The sequence below is a fragment of the Acinonyx jubatus genome, chromosome C2, assembly GCF_027475565.1.
Source record: "Acinonyx jubatus isolate Ajub_Pintada_27869175 chromosome C2, VMU_Ajub_asm_v1.0, whole genome shotgun sequence".
Taxonomy (NCBI): Eukaryota; Metazoa; Chordata; class Mammalia; order Carnivora; family Felidae; genus Acinonyx; species Acinonyx jubatus.
In genome coordinates this window covers 129645175-129662770 of record NC_069384.1, presented here as the reverse complement: position 1 = coordinate 129662770, position 17596 = coordinate 129645175, and the positions used below count along the sequence as shown (strand labels likewise).

The window sequence follows — 17596 nt, the reverse complement described above, 5'->3', positions numbered from 1 at the left end:
TAAGATGATTTACCTTCAACTAAACTTATGTGATCTTGCTTGTATTTTATAGTTCTCAAAATCGAAGCATTATTAAATCACTCAAAGATTGTTTTAAGTTGAAAACAGTCCTCATTTAGCCAGCTAAAATGCCATGTGTGTATAATAGCATAATACATGTCTATATATCTGTATATCTATATATCCATATCTGCATATCCATATATCTATAATAGCTGCCAAACTTTACCATAGTACCTGCACCTTTTAACAGTTGCATCAGCAGGATATAAAGGTTCCAGTTTCTCTCTATGCTTTTCAACCCTTGTTATTCTGTCTCTCTCTCTCTTTTTTTAAGTTTATTTGTTTTAAGAGAGAGAGTGTGTGTGTGTGCGTACGGTCGCACAAGCAGGGAAGGGGCAGAGGGAGAGGGAGTGGGAGAGGGGGGCGGGGGGAGAGAGAAAATCCCAAGCAGGCTCCCCACTGTCAGTTTGGAGCCTAATGTGGGGCTTGACCTCACAGACTATGAGATCACGACCTGAGCGGAAATCAAGAGTTGGATGCCTAACTAACTGAGTCATCCAGGTGCCCCTTGTTGTCTTTTTGATTTTTGGCATCCTAGTAGATGTGAAGTGGTATCTCATTATGGTTTTGATGTGTATTTTCCTCATGACTAATGATTGAAGATCTTCTCGTGTGCTTATTGATCATTTGTATATCTACTTTGTAGAAATATATATTCAGATCGTTTACTCATTTTAAAGTTGAGTTATGTCTTCTTATTACTGAATTGTAATATATTTGCAAATATTTTCTCTCATAGTGTGGGTTGTCTTTTTCACTTTCTTGATGGTGTCCTTTGCAGCACAAAAGTGTTAAATTTTGATGATGTTCAGTCTTTTTTTGTTTCTTGTGCTTTTGGTGTCTTGTCTAGGAAACCTTGGTCAAGATTTAAGCCCATGTTTTATTCTAAGAGTTTAATAGTTCAAGCCCTCACATTTAGGTTTTTGATCCATTTTGAGTTAATCTCCATATATTGTGTGAGGGAGGGGTTCAGCTTTATACAGTACTTTTTTGTGTGCATATCCGGTTGTCACAGCACCATTTGTTACAAAGAATATTCTAATATTCTTTACCATGTGAATAGCATTACTATTTAGTATGTAAACAAGCTAGGAATCTAGTGTAATTCTTCAATGTATGTATCTAGTTCATCATCATGTACTGTTATTTTTACCTCTACATCTGTTCTGCACCCCACCACCCATGTCCAAGCTATGTTTATCTCTTATTTAGATGTATGTAATAGTGTCCAAACTGGTATATTTTCACCACTTATATTGTGCGTGCGTGTGTGTGTGTGTGTGTGTGTGTGTGTGTGTTTTCCTCCCAGCTGTGTATTTTATTTATTTATTATTTATTTATTTTATTTATTTATCTATTTTTAAGACTACAGTGCAAAGTCTTCCTTTTCCTCTTAGGATTAAGACAGAAATTCCATAGTATGACCCATGAGGCACTGTAGGATCCCCACCTACTTCTGTAGCTTATTTTTGCTTTATATGTCCTGATTTTTTTAATCCAGATAGTTCTTAGAATATTTCCATATGTTCCTTCCACTGCAGCTGCCAACATGTGTGCATCCTTCCCATGTTACTCTGCCTTCTCATCTGTAACTGGATGAACTGGTCTATTCCTTTATCTAAGACCAGTCCTCCTACAAATATGTCAGATTCCATCCCCTCTCATTTAGTCAAGAGCATCACTTTATCAGTTGTCCCATGTCACTTCTGCATGACTAGTTTTTCTTCTATCAGATAATTCTGATCAAAATATAAACATGCAAACATTTCTCCCATTTAAAAAAAAGCCCCAACTCTTGGAACCTATACTCCATTCTGGCTACGATAATCCCATTTCGCTGCTTCTTTTTACAGCAGAACTGGGAAGGATTATCTATACTTGGCTGTCTTCACCTTCTCTCCTGCTGTTTTCTCTGAACCCACTCCTGTCTGATTTTTGTGCATCACTACTCCACTGAAACCACTCTCTTTATTTATCTCTATGTTGCCAACTTCAGTGGACAGTTGTCAGTCCTCACCTTCACTTTTCAGTGACATTCAGTCCAGTCATTAACACCCACTTTGAAATACTCGTTTCACTTGACTTCTCTTGTGGTTCCCTTTTTACCTCACTGCTTGGTTCTTTGTCTCTTTTCTTGGTTATTCTCATCTCTGATCACTATGTTGAGATAATGCCCTAGGGTCAGCCCATAGACCTCTTCCCTTTCTTCTGTGCCAGTGTGGTTTATTCTCAGTTTTAATACCATTTATGTGCTCATGACTTACCCACATTGGTATCTTCAACCTGGACCTCTCCTGTATGTGCTCATACCCATCTACCTCCTGGACATTTCTAGCTAGAGATAATAGTTCCTTTTCTTTTCTTTTTTTTTTTTTCCAGGTCTCTGTGCCCAAATGTCACCTTACTAGAGAGGTCCTCCTCTTCACCCCTGTATACAATGAAGCAACTCCTCCCTTATCCTTCTGGAGCATTTATTGTTTAATTCATTATTTGTAGTCTTTTGCTTCCAATTGGTATGTAGCTTCATGAGGCTGGAGTTCTTACATTTTTGGTCTGTTTTGTGTCCCCATTATTGGCAACAGTGCGTGGCACATACAGGACCATTGATTAGATGTTTAAAGACTGAATGAGTAAATGAATAAATGCTGGTCTTCTTTTAGTACTTGTTCTTTAGTACTTCATTTTGCCATGCCCACCCCCCTTTCCTGGGGACTTTGCACATTCTTTTCCCTCTGCTCTTCCACTCCTTCCCTTAGGCAGCTTCTTGTCTTTCAGTTCTATAAGCATCACTTCCTCGTGAAAACTTCCCTGTCCTGATTGCAATCTCTATGTAAGCTCTCATTTCCCTGGATGACTTCTCCTTCATAATAGCAGTCATTTGCCGTTTTCCATTTATTTGTGGTATTCTTTGATATTTGTCCTCTCTCCTCCCCTTCAGGATGTTTTTGCTCATTGTTAATACTAAGGGCCTACCACAGAGTCAGATTCTCAATAAATGCAGTGTTGAAAGAGTAAGTGAATAAACAAAGTATTCTTATAAGCCATAGAAGTAATGATCCATTTGAACTACTAAATATAACATTTGCTTAAAAGAAAATAGGATTAAAATTCAGAAAAATATCCATAATTGTAGGTTGACATAGAATCCAGCAAGCATAAATATAGATGAGATTTCTGCTTTTGGCCAAGAATTTTGTGCTATAGCCTCCTATTTCCTATATTCTTTCAGTGAAATCTGTCTTATCACACGGCTTTGCCAGAACACATCCAGTGCTCTTTATTCTAACTCCAGAAGTTGGTTGGCTGTAAACTTACCCTTTGGTTTTGGTGTTTCCCTCTTTCACATGGCAGCCAGCCCTTCATATATTTAAAGAGTTATTATCATGTCCCTTCAGTGTCTTACTCATTATTAAGTGAAACTCACTTTCTTCTGTTGAGATTTTTCAACTCTTTTGGGCCCACAGAATGCTCCTGAGGGATTTTATGTAGAGTATATTCCAACATAGACCCTGTCTTATGTAACAACTACCAAAGGATTACTTTAAAAAGATTTTATGAGAAGAGCTCTTGTACCACATGTTGGGTACTTGAGATGGCAATTTCTAAGATATCAGTGATAGAAAAGTATATTTTAATAGAAAAATTATTGCAAATCTAACTTTTATTTGCCACGATTGGTAATTTAGTTCTGGATTAAGCTAATTGTACTATTGAATATATATGTAAGTATTAAATACTTTTTGGAGAAAAATAGCTATTTCAGCACTTATTACTATTGGGTCAAGTGCTTTATTAATGGATGTAATCTTGACACAACTTTAGGCAGTATTATCTGTATTTTTTATATGAGGAAACTGAGGTACAGGAATCTTAGAAATAAAAGATACTAGTCTCGTTGACATCACAGATAATGTAAATATACTTGATCCTTCTTAATTTTGCTTTAACATCTCACAAGATAACCGCATCACACTGTTGTAGTTCTCATTGCTTTAAGAAGATTCTGGTTATTTTTGTAGGGTTTTTTCCAGTGTTTAATTTAAGGATGGTTCAATGAAATCTTTCCCTTGTCCCACTTTGTTTTATAGGTTTGGATATTCAGGGGTTCTGAAACGTTTGGAACTTTTAAGAAATTTCCAGTTTTTTCTCTAAGGTTTAAGCTTTCTTAATTATGTAAAAATATGCTTTAAATAATTTCAAGGCTTTGTTTTGTATGAAAGTAAGGTAATCTGTCTCCCAATTTCCTCAGAATTTTTAGTCACTAATATCTTATCATGAAAAGTAGAAAAAAAATACTTCTGCTTCTTGCTTTAAAGTACTTAAACATTCAGCAGTGCCTTTTAATAAGTGAAATTAGAAAACATGTATTTGATTGTTCCAGAACTCAGTTACACTGAGTGAATACTTTTTTCCACAGCTATTTACTAATTTTTGGAGTAAGTGTAAAGATTCTATAATGACAGCACACAGGCCTCTGTTATTATCTTAAAATAATAGAAATTTAAAATTTTCTTTTTTGATCGGTGTCATTTGTTGTCTTAAAGAAGTGTCAAAAAAATTTGGGGGGAATATTTTTATCCTAAAAATGTTGATTATCCAAGGTTGAAGACATTCCATCTGAAAGCTTAAAGACTTGTGTCTTGGCAGTAAGATGATCACTTCACTTTCAGTATTCTAATCAGTGGAAGTATAGCAACTGAAAAGTTTTCTTCGCTAAAGTTTCACTTTTGTCTTACTTTCTCCTACTTATTCAAAACTTTTTGTCTATTAAGAATCTGTCAGCTTAGGACCCAAGACAAGTCTGGATTGGAGATTTATTTCTGGAAGTGTGTTAAATTATAACTTTTCTCTAGATACTTGCTTATGAAGCTGCATGAAGTAGGTACCCTGGTTACCACCATCTCTGCTTGTTCACAGCCCCTTCACTAAACTGTGCATCCTCTGCTTGTCTGGTTTCTTTTCTTTGTTTTTCTGCTAGTTTGGGAATAGATTTTTAAATCTGACTTGCTGTCTTGGTGCTTATGTAGAGTAGATAGGTGTTTTTCTGGACAGTTAAGAAACGGGCACCCTAACAGGAATAGTTAAAATGGAGAAAGCTTAGCTGTTCTCAGTCTTTGCTGTTAAACATAATGAGTTTAGAGGATTATGACTACATGTAATTATTAGGATCTGTGAGACGGGACATCTGTTTTACTTTTTACTCATTACATTGGTATAAAAATAGCATCTTTTTTATTTAATGTGAAAATGATTTTGTATTCTAGCTGGCACTGGTGGCTTAATTTTTGAAATGTGCTCTCTGGAAAAATAGCACATGGTTAATATAAAATTATCTTCTTAGAACTAGATACTTATTATTCTGAAAATGTTTTGTAACTGGAAACTAAGTTTCTGTGAACGTTTAGATTTTCATTTATTCTAGACTGCATTTGAATTTTTTTTGTATATTCAAATATTTTGCCTTTGTTTTCTTTGCTAGGTTGCACGTTTTCAAAAAATTCCTAATGCTGAAAATGAGACAATGATTCCTGTATTGACATCAAAAAAAGCAAGTGAATTACCAGTCAGCGAAGTTGCAAGCATTCTCCAAGTAAGTACTTGGTGGGAGGAAGGGAGTAGATAGTAAAATCAGTTGCTTATTAGACTCTATGGATAACTGCTGCCCAATAGAATTTTCTGTGATGAAGTAAATTTTCTGTGATGAAGTAAAGCCCATAAAAAACATGGGCTTTTATGTTCTACACTGTTCGAACAGTAGTCAATAGTTAAACATGATTACTGAGTACTGGAAGTGTGGATATTTAGATAAGGGACTGAATTTAATTTTATTTAATTTTCATTCATTAAAATTTAAATGGCTGCATGTAGCTAGTACCTGATTGGACAGTGCAACTTTAGGTCATTAGCATTGCCAGGAACTATTAGTGCTGTGTAAGGATTAGTTGGATTATAAAATAATCAATTGTTAGCATAAGTAGAGTTAGGAGTTTATCATTTTTTTTAATAGGTATTTTCTGAAGTTAAGTAAAAGCCATGTACATGATAAGAACTGCAAGTAAACCTTAACTGCTTATTTAATTTAATCTTTTCCTAGTTTTAAAAAGCACAATCTAATGTAACAGGAATACAGTTTTTTTTAATTTTTCCTTCGTAATTCATGTATTTAAATGATGGCATTAAAAACATGGGATATCCATTTTTTTCCAGGGTGGTTGTATTTATACTGTTTTAAAACCATGTATTTTAAATATTTTTAAGTGTTGCAAGACTCCGTTATTAAACTCTATTATAAAGCTTTTGGCCAGAGAAACTGATTATTTTAGGGATGAAAGTAATTTTATTCCTTAATGATAGCTATAATAAATCATGAGAGACAGTGACTCTTCTAAGGTTCACAGACCCAGTTCCAACATGGTGGCTGGGGGGTTAAGGGCAGGTTCTCCCACACATAACACAAAACAATTCTTGGACACTGAAGAATTCAGCTCTGTTCTGACAATATCTACTACCCAGAAATAACATCAGATTCCATAGGTTGAGTTCAGCCCTAGAACACTCTCATTCCTGACTTCAGAAGTCAGTCACAGACCCCAGGCTGTTATCTATGATCCTGACCTACCCACTTCAAATTAGAGGTTCTTCCTTAGGTTCATTTAATTTGCTAGAGTGGTTCACAGAGCTCAGGGAAACACTTAGGTTTACCAGTTTATTAAAGGGATATGATAAAGGATAGAAATCAAGAGCAAGATGAAGACATATGTAGGTCTGGTATGGAGAAAGAGCCTGGAACTTCCATGCCCTCTACAGGTGTGTCATTCACCCCAGTCTCCATGTGTTCATCAGTCTGGAAGCTCCCCAAACCCAGCCCTTTGGGGCTTTCATGGAGGCTTCATTTCTTAGTCATGATTGGCTAAGTCATTCACCCTTGGCTGATTCAACCTCCATCTTATCTCTCTTCCCCAGAGGTGAGGGAGGATGGTGGTGGGGGTTCTAGGACTGAAAGTTCTAACTTTCTAGTCACATGGTTTGTCTTCTTAGCTACCAGCTGCTGCTCTTAGGTGGGGTTCAAAAGTGACCTTCATTAACCTAACAGAAGACACCTTTATTGCCATCATTGCAGGAAATTCCTAGGGTTTTAGGAGCTGAGAGTCAGCAACCCTGGAGGAAGACCAGATACAACTGAGAAATATGTTTTGATCATCTGAATGACCAGATGCGTATATACTTCTTATAAATCACAATAGCACAGTGACTGAAGAATGTAGGTGGTGTTCATAGAACATAATTATTTTCAGTAATTTAGGAACCACACATTATCTGTTTGAAATACTTATACAGTCCAGGAGCAAAGAGTAATACCAACCTGCGGGTTTTGTTAGGCTCAGAGAACAAGAAAGGCAGTTATGGTCCTTTGAATGTTTTTTTGGAGAAACTAATTTTAGAAAATAGAATAAAGCAAAGAAAGTTCATTAAAATGTATATATATTTCACTTTCTCTAAGTTTTGCGGCTGGTTTTTGTTATTCCCCTTTTCCCAGAGAGAATCGTTAAGTTTGTTTACTAAACTTTGCCTTTTTGCTTATAGAATTTTTTAAAGTGCTAATATAATATTGTACGTTACTTGACTTCAATAAAATTTTTTTTTCATCAAGGTGTAATTTGCATGAAATACAATGTATCCATATTAAATGAACAGTTTGCATTTTGGCAAATGTAATCACCACCAGAATTAAGATATGGAACACTGTCATCACTCCTAGGAGTTCCTTCAGGTCCCTCAGCAGTTAATCTTTCTAAGTAGATTTTGTTTTTGGCCCCAAGCAATCACTGATAATGCTTTCTGTTACAACAGATTAGTTTTGACTGTTGTAGAAGTTCTTTTAAATGTGAACATACAATATGTACATTTGTTTTTCTTTTTTGTCCTCTGCTAACATTTTCAGTAACTTGTATGTGTAAAATCTAATAGGCTGATCTTCAGAATGGTCTAAACAAATGTGAAGTAAGTCATAGGCGAGCCTTCCATGGCTGGAATGAGTTTGATATCAGTGAAGATGAGCCACTATGGAAGAAGTATATTTCTCAGGTGAGGTTTTTTTTAAATTTGTGCCTCTGCTGTGTAATTTACACGTATTTTTGTCAGTGTAGTTGTTCACTTTTGTGATTTTTTTTTTTTTTTTTGAAAAAGGAAATAATTTTTACAAACGTCTTTTACCTACATTTTTTTGTTAGGGTTTGTTGTTAAGTTGGAATTTCTATAATTTTTAATGTGCAAACCTTTAAGAACCGAGGGACATATAACATGGAAGTGATACTAGGAAGAGTAGTTGCCTTTACAGATGTCTACTTTATGCTTGTTTTATTATAAGGAATGCTAATATTTTTAAAAGTAATATGGCCATTTGGGAGTGCTTAAAAAAAGCTGAAGTCTGGGCCCTATGCCCAGAGATTCTGATTTAATTTGCCTGGTGTGAACCTGGGCATTTGGTAGAAGTTCTTCACATGATTCTGATGTGCAGCAGGGTTGGAACCACTGTGCCAGGGAATGGAGCCATATAGGTAGTGGGAGGTGATGGCATGTAATCTTAGAGCTGTGGTATCTAGGGGCTTGGGCTCTCCAGTGGGATGAATTCTTTGTAGCCTAGTTATTCTGCAACTTTGATTGGCACCACTTTATCAGGGGAAGAGCTTCTGGCAACAGAAGCTTTTTCTGTTGCCAGAAGCTCTTGACATTTTTAGGGTGGCTCTGGTGCTTGGTCATTTAAATGCTGCCTGGTTGGGTCCACGTGGTTCTGTTTCTTTAGATACTGTTGGCTCTTCTAGATAGATATCAGGAAAACCAGCACTGGGAAAATCTTAAGCTTCCGTGGAGTGGATTTTAATTGTCTGCTTTTAACTGACCAAGGGGTTATTCCTGTGGCATGTGGGTCAACCACCGAATTGTGATCTATGCTAATTTACTAAGTATAGGAATGTTTGAGTCTCATAATTTAGGTGTTCCTACTCAGTGTTAACTTAAATCTTTATCTTCAAAATCATTTTTCACTTATTTTAGCCTTGGTAGAATTCAAACCAGCTATATTTATTAAAATAATATGCTAAAAATATGTGTGTACTATAAGGAATTGGTAAATTCTTAGTTTTAAGTATTGATATTTAATTTTCTTCTGAAAAGGAACTGTTATCAAGTGGTGACTTTTAAATAAGTAAATACTTTTTTTGTTAATTGAAGAGACATATAAAATCTCATTCAGATGTAGACTCCGTAAATTTCTAATCATGCCTCAGTATATTTTTATAAGCTTTTGTTGTGATGGAATACGACTGCCGTTCATACAAAACTGTTGAATTGCTGTTTGTTTTCACTTTCAGTTTAAAAATCCCCTTATTATGCTGCTTCTGGCTTCTGCAGTCATCAGTGTTTTAATGCATCAGTTTGATGATGCTGTCAGTATCACTGTGGTAAGAAAAAATATGTATATTTTTAAACTACTGGATAATCATTTAAATTAGGATTGGCTTTTATTTTGGAAAATGAATTGAGAAATGATTTAATGTTACTTCAGGATTTTTTGTTAATATCCAAATTCTGCTTTTCGTTGCAACAATCTCAGATAATATTCAAGGTCTGTGATGGGCATGCATAAGAATTGTTTAACAACGTTCTGATTTTACAGATATGAAATATCTTATAGTAATTTCTGGTTAAAATTTCAATTTATTTTACTTTCTAATTGAGAATGTTTTGACTAATTATGAACTAAGCTTGATGATTATGAAATTAAAAATATTACTTAACATGAACACTATATTTACTATGTAAGATTTTATTCTTTCTGGCTAAGCTCTTTTAGCTTTCATTGAAAGTTTCCTCTTCTTTTTTTTTCTTGTCCTGTTTTATGGTAGTATAAAAATTTATAACAAGTACAAGCATTGATTAAAGCCAACCTGTTTGAGCTTAAGAACACAGTAGAAATTAATATAGAACTGTAATTCTTTTTTTTTTTTAATGTTTATCTATTTTGAGAGAGAGCAGGGGAGGGGCAGAGAGAGAGAGAGAGAGAGAGAGAGAGAGAGAGAATCCCAAGCAGGCTTTGCAGTGTCAGCACAGAGCCCAGTGTAGGGCTCAATCCCATGAACCATGAGATCATGACCTGAGCTGAAATCAAGAGTTGGGCGCTTAACTGACTGAGCCACCCTGGTGCCTCTAGAGCTGCAGTTCTTAAACTCTTGTTTGTGGACTCCCAGGGGTCTCTCAGACCCTTTCAGGGAGCGTGCAAGGTCAAAACTATTTTCATAATACTAAAACATTTTTGCTATGGATATTTGCATCAATGGTGCAAAGCAGTGGCAGGTAAAACTATTAAGAGTGTTGGCTCAAGTTAAAATAATGGCACCAAACTATACTCGTAGTCATCATTTTCTTTCATTGTTTCTCTTAGGAGTGTTTTTGATAAAGCAGTAAAAATTAATTTCATTAAATCTTGACAGTTGAGTACACACCTTTTGAATATTCTATGTGATTGAATGGGAAATATGCATAAAGGACTTATGTATGTTGAAGTACAATGGTTGTGTCAGAAGGGCAGTTGAGGTGAGCTGACCTAGACTTTTATTAGAAAGAATGAATGATAGACAAACTATAGTTATTTTTTAAGTTTTTATTTTTATTTATTTTGAGAGCAAGACAGGCAGTGGGGAGGAGGAGAGAGAGAATCCCTCTCTGCACTGTTAGTGCAGAGCCCCATGTGGGACTCGAACCCATAAAACCACAAGATCATGACCTTAGCCTAAACCGAGTTGGACGCTTAACTGACTGAGTCACCCAGGCACCCTGACAAGCTGTGGTTATTAAAACTTAGATAACTGGCATACTTTTTTTAAGGAGAGTGAGTGAAATGAACCTGTCACTTCAAGAAAATAACTGACAGCATTTATTGCCAGTGATAAAATTCAAGCATGCAAGTGATAGAATTCTGCAGAATTTTTATGAGTTACTATGTGCTAGATAGCTTCCTGATATTTAAGATTATTCTAATGAGATCAGTAGTGATTTCAATGAATATGATTTTTTTCTATTATGAAATGTGTCACTTAAAGATTTGAATAACCAAGTGAATCAATATTTTCTAAATGACCAATGCAAGATGTTACAATATTTTCAGTGATAAAAGATCCTTTCAAAATGCAAAATAGATCAATAGATTTTACTATCATAGATTATGAAAAGTTCACTGAAGTAGTTTAGATTCCACATTGCAAATTACTTCTAAGTAACTAACACTTGTTTAATTATGGTATAGTAGCTAAGAGGAATATCCATAGTCATCTGAAAAAGCTTTTAAAATACTCCTTCCTTTTCCAGCAATATCTGTATGAGCCTAGGTTTTCTTCATATATTTCATCCTAATCAACATATGATAATAGATTGAATGCAGAAGCAAATATGAGAGTCTACCTTTTTAAAAAATTATTTTTTTAAGATTAAAAAATTTTTTGTTATTCAACGTGTTATCTATTTTTGAGAGACAGAGAAAGACAGAGTATGAGCAGGGGATGGGTAGAGCTAGAGGAAGACACAGAATCCAAAGCAGGCTCCAGGCTCTGAGCCATGAGCACAGAGCCCAGAGCGGGACTCAAACCCACGAACCATGAGATCATGACCTGAGCCGAAGTTGGACGCTTAACCGACTGAGCCACCCAGGCACCCTTAAAAAAATTATTATTGTTTATTTATCTTTGAGAGAGAGAGAGAGAGACATAGAGTGAGAGCGGGGGAGGGGCAGAGAGAGAAGGAGACACAGAATCCAGGCTCTACACGGGGCTCGAACTTACCAACTGTGAGATCGTGACCTGAGCCGAAGTCAGATGCTTAACCAACTGAGCCACCCACGTGCCCCTAGTTTTGTATTAAGGCAGACATTAAAGATAGAAAAATTGAAAACACTTCACTTTTCTCACAAATTTTTTTTATTTGGAAAAGCGTATTTTTTCATAAAAAATGTTATATGTGTTAACATGTGATAGGTTTATTACTTTTTAGATATAAGGAGAAGTTAAAACTGAGCAGTTGAGAAAGTACTGATTATGGTAAATGTCAATAGATTATAACCCACATAAACAAAAGCTGGCCTTCAGTTTGTAAGAGCGTATCTGGATCTTGAGATCAAATTTGAGAAGCTTTCCTAGGGAATGCAAGCCACTGTCAGCTATCAGTCTTTTCCCCCAAGGCAAAGTTGTGATTTCTTCCCCAGTTGATCTCCATGCTTAGAGTCTGGTATCTGGGGACTGTGGACAGAGTTAGAAAAATAAAACACCATAAACAGTTATTTCTGAAGTTAAAATGTCTCATTTAAAAGGTGGTTTCTTTGTTTTGTTTAGGCAATACTTATCGTCGTTACAGTTGCCTTTGTTCAGGTGAGTAGGCAGCCTACTTTGTCAACATGAAAATGGTATTTTAGTTAATTGCTTAAAAAAACCTAAGGTGGCTTATGGTAAAAATCTGTGGTTATTGGGAGATGTTAATATTGGGCAGAACAATTTATTGTTTTTGAAATGATTTCAGAAACTGTCAACTCCCCAAGGAGATTTGTGGGACTAACTTAACTGCTTTGATTTAGAGAGTAGCATGAAAAAAGTGTAGCTTTTTATTTGACAAAGTTAAAGGTAATTGAAGCAGATGGAAACAAAGAGCACAGTAATAGAAATAAAATCTAGCAACAGGTTTAAAAACTCTTTACAATTAGAAAATTGGGCCAGGGGTTAAATTCCTCATTTCCTCCACAGAAAGAACATCCTGATCTGGATCAAACTTCCTATTCAGCATAGACATTGAAATAGTAAATAAAACATGATGAAGAACCCCTTTTAAAAATGAATGTGAATAATGTGGAGATGATGTCAGGATTTTTATTTTAAGTGTAGGCATAGATAAAAATGTAGGGTTTTATGTTTAATATCTGATAACTTCATATTTTAGAACAGTGTTGGCAAGACTCATTAAAGGTTTTAAAGCATAGTTAAAGGATTAGAATAGAAGGATTATTCTAGTTTAGGGAAAATGTAATATATGATATTCAAGTTCATGTTGTTTTGAATCTTCAGACTATTTTAAGTGATTGTGGTTATTTTCCTATGCACGGTTAGTTCCTTGGGTATTTGCTATCATTATCCAGGCTTCCTATGGCAATCTCTAATTTAGTAAGTTCTTAGTTTTACAGTAATCCTCTTTAGAAAAGTTAGTTGGAATCAGATTATCTGTAGCAAATTTGTAGCTCCATCAGTGGACCTTCAGGGATTCTGTTTCCAGGGAATCATCTTGCTTAGAACAGATAAAAGTTGCCTTGGGGAGGTGGAGCTAGTCTAGCAGAGGTCATTCCAGGCTGGTCGTCCTTCAAGGCATCTCTTCATTCAGCCATACGGGTGGTACTACCCACTTGACCAGTAACCGGAACCTTTTGCATCTTTAATAACACTTAAGAAATATGGAGTGACTTTCTGCAGAAGGATTCCTACGGTATTATCACTATGTATAGGAAGACGGTAGTAAGTTGTTCTGTTGGCACATAGAAAATGCCTACCTCAAAAAACCTCACAAAATTGCGATTTTAACATAGTGTGGAATTTTCCACAAAGATAGTGTGTTATATACACTGTGAATGCAGTGGCAGAAACTGCTAATATCTTGGTGGTAGGTTCATTTGATGGAAAACTCAAGAAAAAATCCAAAACATTTATGAAAAGCCCAGTTTCATTATACAGGTATGAGCCTTTTACCCAGATGTACCTTGAAACCGACAAAATATTGTATAAACAGAAGTTAACCCCTCTCTAAAAATATCCTTTTTGTTGCCAGTTGAACTTATTATAATGCTTTGTCAGAAAACTACCAAACTCTATCTGAAATTGTTAATGCTATATCTTATTTAGTTTTGTGTTTTATGTTTTCTAGGAGAGTACTTTTATGTTTTTATATTTACTCCTTTTTCCCTGTCTTTTTCAAATCTCCATTTCTCACCCCATTGTATACCCTCATAGCCATGAAAATAGCTGATTGTTTTATATAGTCACACATTGATGCCACCTTACAATAAATTGAAAATATAACTTTTAAGTGTTCATTAGAGATGGCTGTCAGGTTTTTGGTGATGTGTTAAATGGTCATTTTGATATAGAAGTATCTCTGTAGTTGTAGGGAGTAAAGCCTAAGAAGTCTGAAAGGGGAGGTAAAGATTGGGCAGCTTCTATGTCCTTTAGAATTGGTGTTTTCTACCCTTCTGTGGAACTTTTGGGTAAAGCTTTCAAATTCCTTAATATCCTTGTTACAGTTGGGGGGGTTTCTTACAATTTATAAATCCATATTTATGGATTTACGTTACTCACATTTGTTCCTCTTGTCTAGGTGAATACTGATTTAATCCTGTTATTCTTACACAGCTTTGTATTTTCTACTTGAAAAAGTTTGTGATGGGTGTGAAGTTTTGATTAGTATTAGCACTGCAGTCGTTTCAGAGCACTCCCTTCTCCCTTCTTAAACTTAGATCAAAAGATTGGTGTGCTCAGTGCAGACAGGAGACAAAAATAGCAGTGATGTTGGGTAAAGCAAGACTGCCCCTGGAAATGTGGACTAAATCGTATGGTGAGGGGAGGGATGTCTCTGACCCTCAGCTTTGATTATATGGACAGAGGAAGGCTGGAGCATCACAGAGTGAAGGCTTCTGAGAATGTTCCCTTTTGGATAATTCAGGGTGATGGGAAAGGTGTCTGTCAAAGTAATGCCAGCCGCAACTAACTCTTACGGAACAGATGTTCTTTCTAAGCAAACTTACTCCATAAACCTCTGCAGTTAGCATGTGTTTAAATCCTCAAAGCAGATGTTGCTTGCAGTTGTCTTTGACTTCTTAGTCATTAAACACTAAAATTATCTTAATCCTGAGGTTCAATGATCTTAACTTTTAATGACTGAAAATTATATACTCTTTGGACACACTAATGAGTATTGTTCATTTTCTTATAAATAAACTGACCTAGGTTTCATATTGAATATTAACATATAAAATTGGGAATATTTAATTATCAAAATTGTTTGGTCACTATAATTTAACATTTAGTAAGGGACAAGCTTTTATGTGTTAGGAATATAAAAGCAAGTAAAGGAAAAGGTAAGAACTGGGGAAATTTTTAAAAAATGAGATTAATATTTACTTAAGTCTAACATGAAACATGTACATAGGAACATATGTGTTTGTATTTCTTTATAAATGTTTTCTCTTAATATTATGTTCTATTTTTTTTATAAATAGGAATATCGTTCAGAAAAATCTCTTGAAGAACTGAGTAAACTTATGCCACCAGAATGCCATTGGTATGATTCTTGTTTCTGATATGTTCTACCTTTTTTTTTTAATTAAAAAATTAAAAAGAAATGTTTATTTTTGAGAGAGAGAATGTACACAGCTGGGGAGGGGCACAGAGAGAGAGAGAGAGAGAGAGAGAGAGAGAGACAGGGAGGGAGTCGCAGAATCCGAAGCAGGTTCCAGGCTTTGAGCTGTCAGTGCAGAGCTGGACACGTTGTTCACACCCACGAATGGTGAGATCATGACCTGAGTTGAAGTTGGATGCCTAACCGACTGAAACACCCAGGTGCCCCTCTTTTTTTTCACTTGAAGTATAATTAACATACGGTGTTATATTAGTTTCAAGTGTGTAATGATTCAGCAGGTTTATACATTACTCAGTACTCATCATGTAAGGTACTCTTAATCCCCTTTATCTGTTTCACCCTTAACCTCACCCATCTTCCCTCTGGTGGTCACCAACTTGTTCTCAGTATTTAAGAGTCTGTTTTGTTTTGTTTTTGTCTCTTTTTTCTTGTTCATCAGTTTTGCTTCTTGAATTCCACATATGAGTGAAATCATATGGTATTTGTCTTTCTCAGACTTATTTCACTTAGCATTACATCCTTTAGATCCATCCATGTTGCAAATGGTGAAATCTCACTCTTTTTTATGGCTGAGTAATATTCCAGCGCATGTGTGTGAGTACATATGTGTATGTACATGCCACATCTTTATCCATTCATCTGTGGATGGACACTTGGGTTGCTTCCGTATCTTGGCTGTTGCAGATAGTGCTGCAATAAACAGGCATGCATATATCTTTTTGAATTAGTGTTTTCATTTTCTTTGGGTAAATACCTAGTAGTAGAATTATTGGATCATATGGTAATTCTATTTTTTAATTTTTTGAGGAACCTCCATACTGGTTTCCACAGTGGCAGCACCAGTTTGCATTCCTACCAACAGTGCGTGAGGGTTCCTTCTTCTCTGCATGCTCACCAGCGCTTATTGTTTCTTGTCTTTTTGATTGTAGCCATTCTCATGGATGTAAAGTGATACCTTACTGTGTGTTTCTTTTTTAAGTTTACTTATTTTGAGAGATCGCGAGAGCGGGTGTGTGTGCAAATGGGGAGGAGCAGAGAGAGATGGAGAGAGAGAGAAAATCCCAGGCAGCCTCCATACTGCCAGTGCGGAGCCCAGTGTGGGACTTGAACTCATGAAACATAGGATCATGACCTGAGCCGAAATCAAGAGTTGGATGCTTAATCAACTGAGCCACCGAGGGACCCTGCTTATTATGGTTTTGATTTGTATTTCCCTGATGATTAGTGATGTTGAGCATCTTCTCATGTGTCTGTTGTCATCTGTTTGCCTTCTTTGGAAAACTGTCTATTTATTCTTCTGCCCATTTTTAATTGGATTATTTGTGGGGTTTTTTTGGTTGAGGTGTATAAGTTCTTTATATATTTTGGATATTAATCCTTTATTCGATATATTATTTGCAAATATCTTCTCCATTCAGTAGGTTGCTGTTTTGTTTTTTTGATGGTATTCTTTGCTGTGCATAAGCTTTTTATTTTGGTGTAGTTCCAATAGTTAATTTTTGCTTTCGTTTCCCTTGCCTGAGGAAACATTTAGAAAATTGTTTTTATGGCAGAGGTCGAAGAAATTGCTGCCTGTGTTTTATTCTAGGAGTTTTATAGTTTTAGGTCTTAGATTTAGGTCTTTAATCCATTTTGAGTTTATTTTTATTTATGGTGTAAGAAAGTGGTCTAGTTTCATTCTTTTACATGTAGCTCTCCAGTTTTACCAGTACCCGTTTGTTGAAGAGACAGTCTTTCCCCCATTTTATCTTCTTGCCTCTTTTGTTGTAGATTAATTGACCATATAAGTGTGGGTTTATCTCTGGGCTTTCTTATCCTGTGCCATTGGTCTGTGTCTGTCTTCTCATTTGTATCAGCTTCAGTTTCTTTCATCAGTGTGTTATAATTTTTAGATATAGATCTTTCACTTCTATGGTTAAGTTTATTATTGCTAGGTATTTTATTCTTGTTGATGCAGTTGTAAATGGGATTGTTTTCTGTTTCTGCTATTTCCTTATTAGTGTATAGAAATGCAACAGATTACTGTATATTAATTTTGTATCTTGTGCCTTGACTGAATTCATTATCAGTTCCAGTATTTTTTTTTTTTTAA

The 17596-nt window shown here is 35.6% G+C and overlaps 1 protein-coding gene across 1 annotated transcript in view; it reads left to right on the top strand.

Annotated features, from left to right (window-relative positions):
• Positions 1-17596, top strand: part of ATP2C1 (ATPase secretory pathway Ca2+ transporting 1) — a 170579-nt gene that overhangs the window by 71739 nt on the left and 81244 nt on the right. Inside the window, exons 2-6 of the mRNA XM_027061851.2 lie at positions 5543-5653; positions 8032-8148; positions 9435-9524; positions 12444-12479; positions 15365-15426. Coding sequence (XP_026917652.1) covers positions 5543-5653; positions 8032-8148; positions 9435-9524; positions 12444-12479; positions 15365-15426 — 416 coding nt within the window. The remainder of the gene's footprint in view (positions 1-5542; positions 5654-8031; positions 8149-9434; positions 9525-12443; positions 12480-15364; positions 15427-17596) is intronic.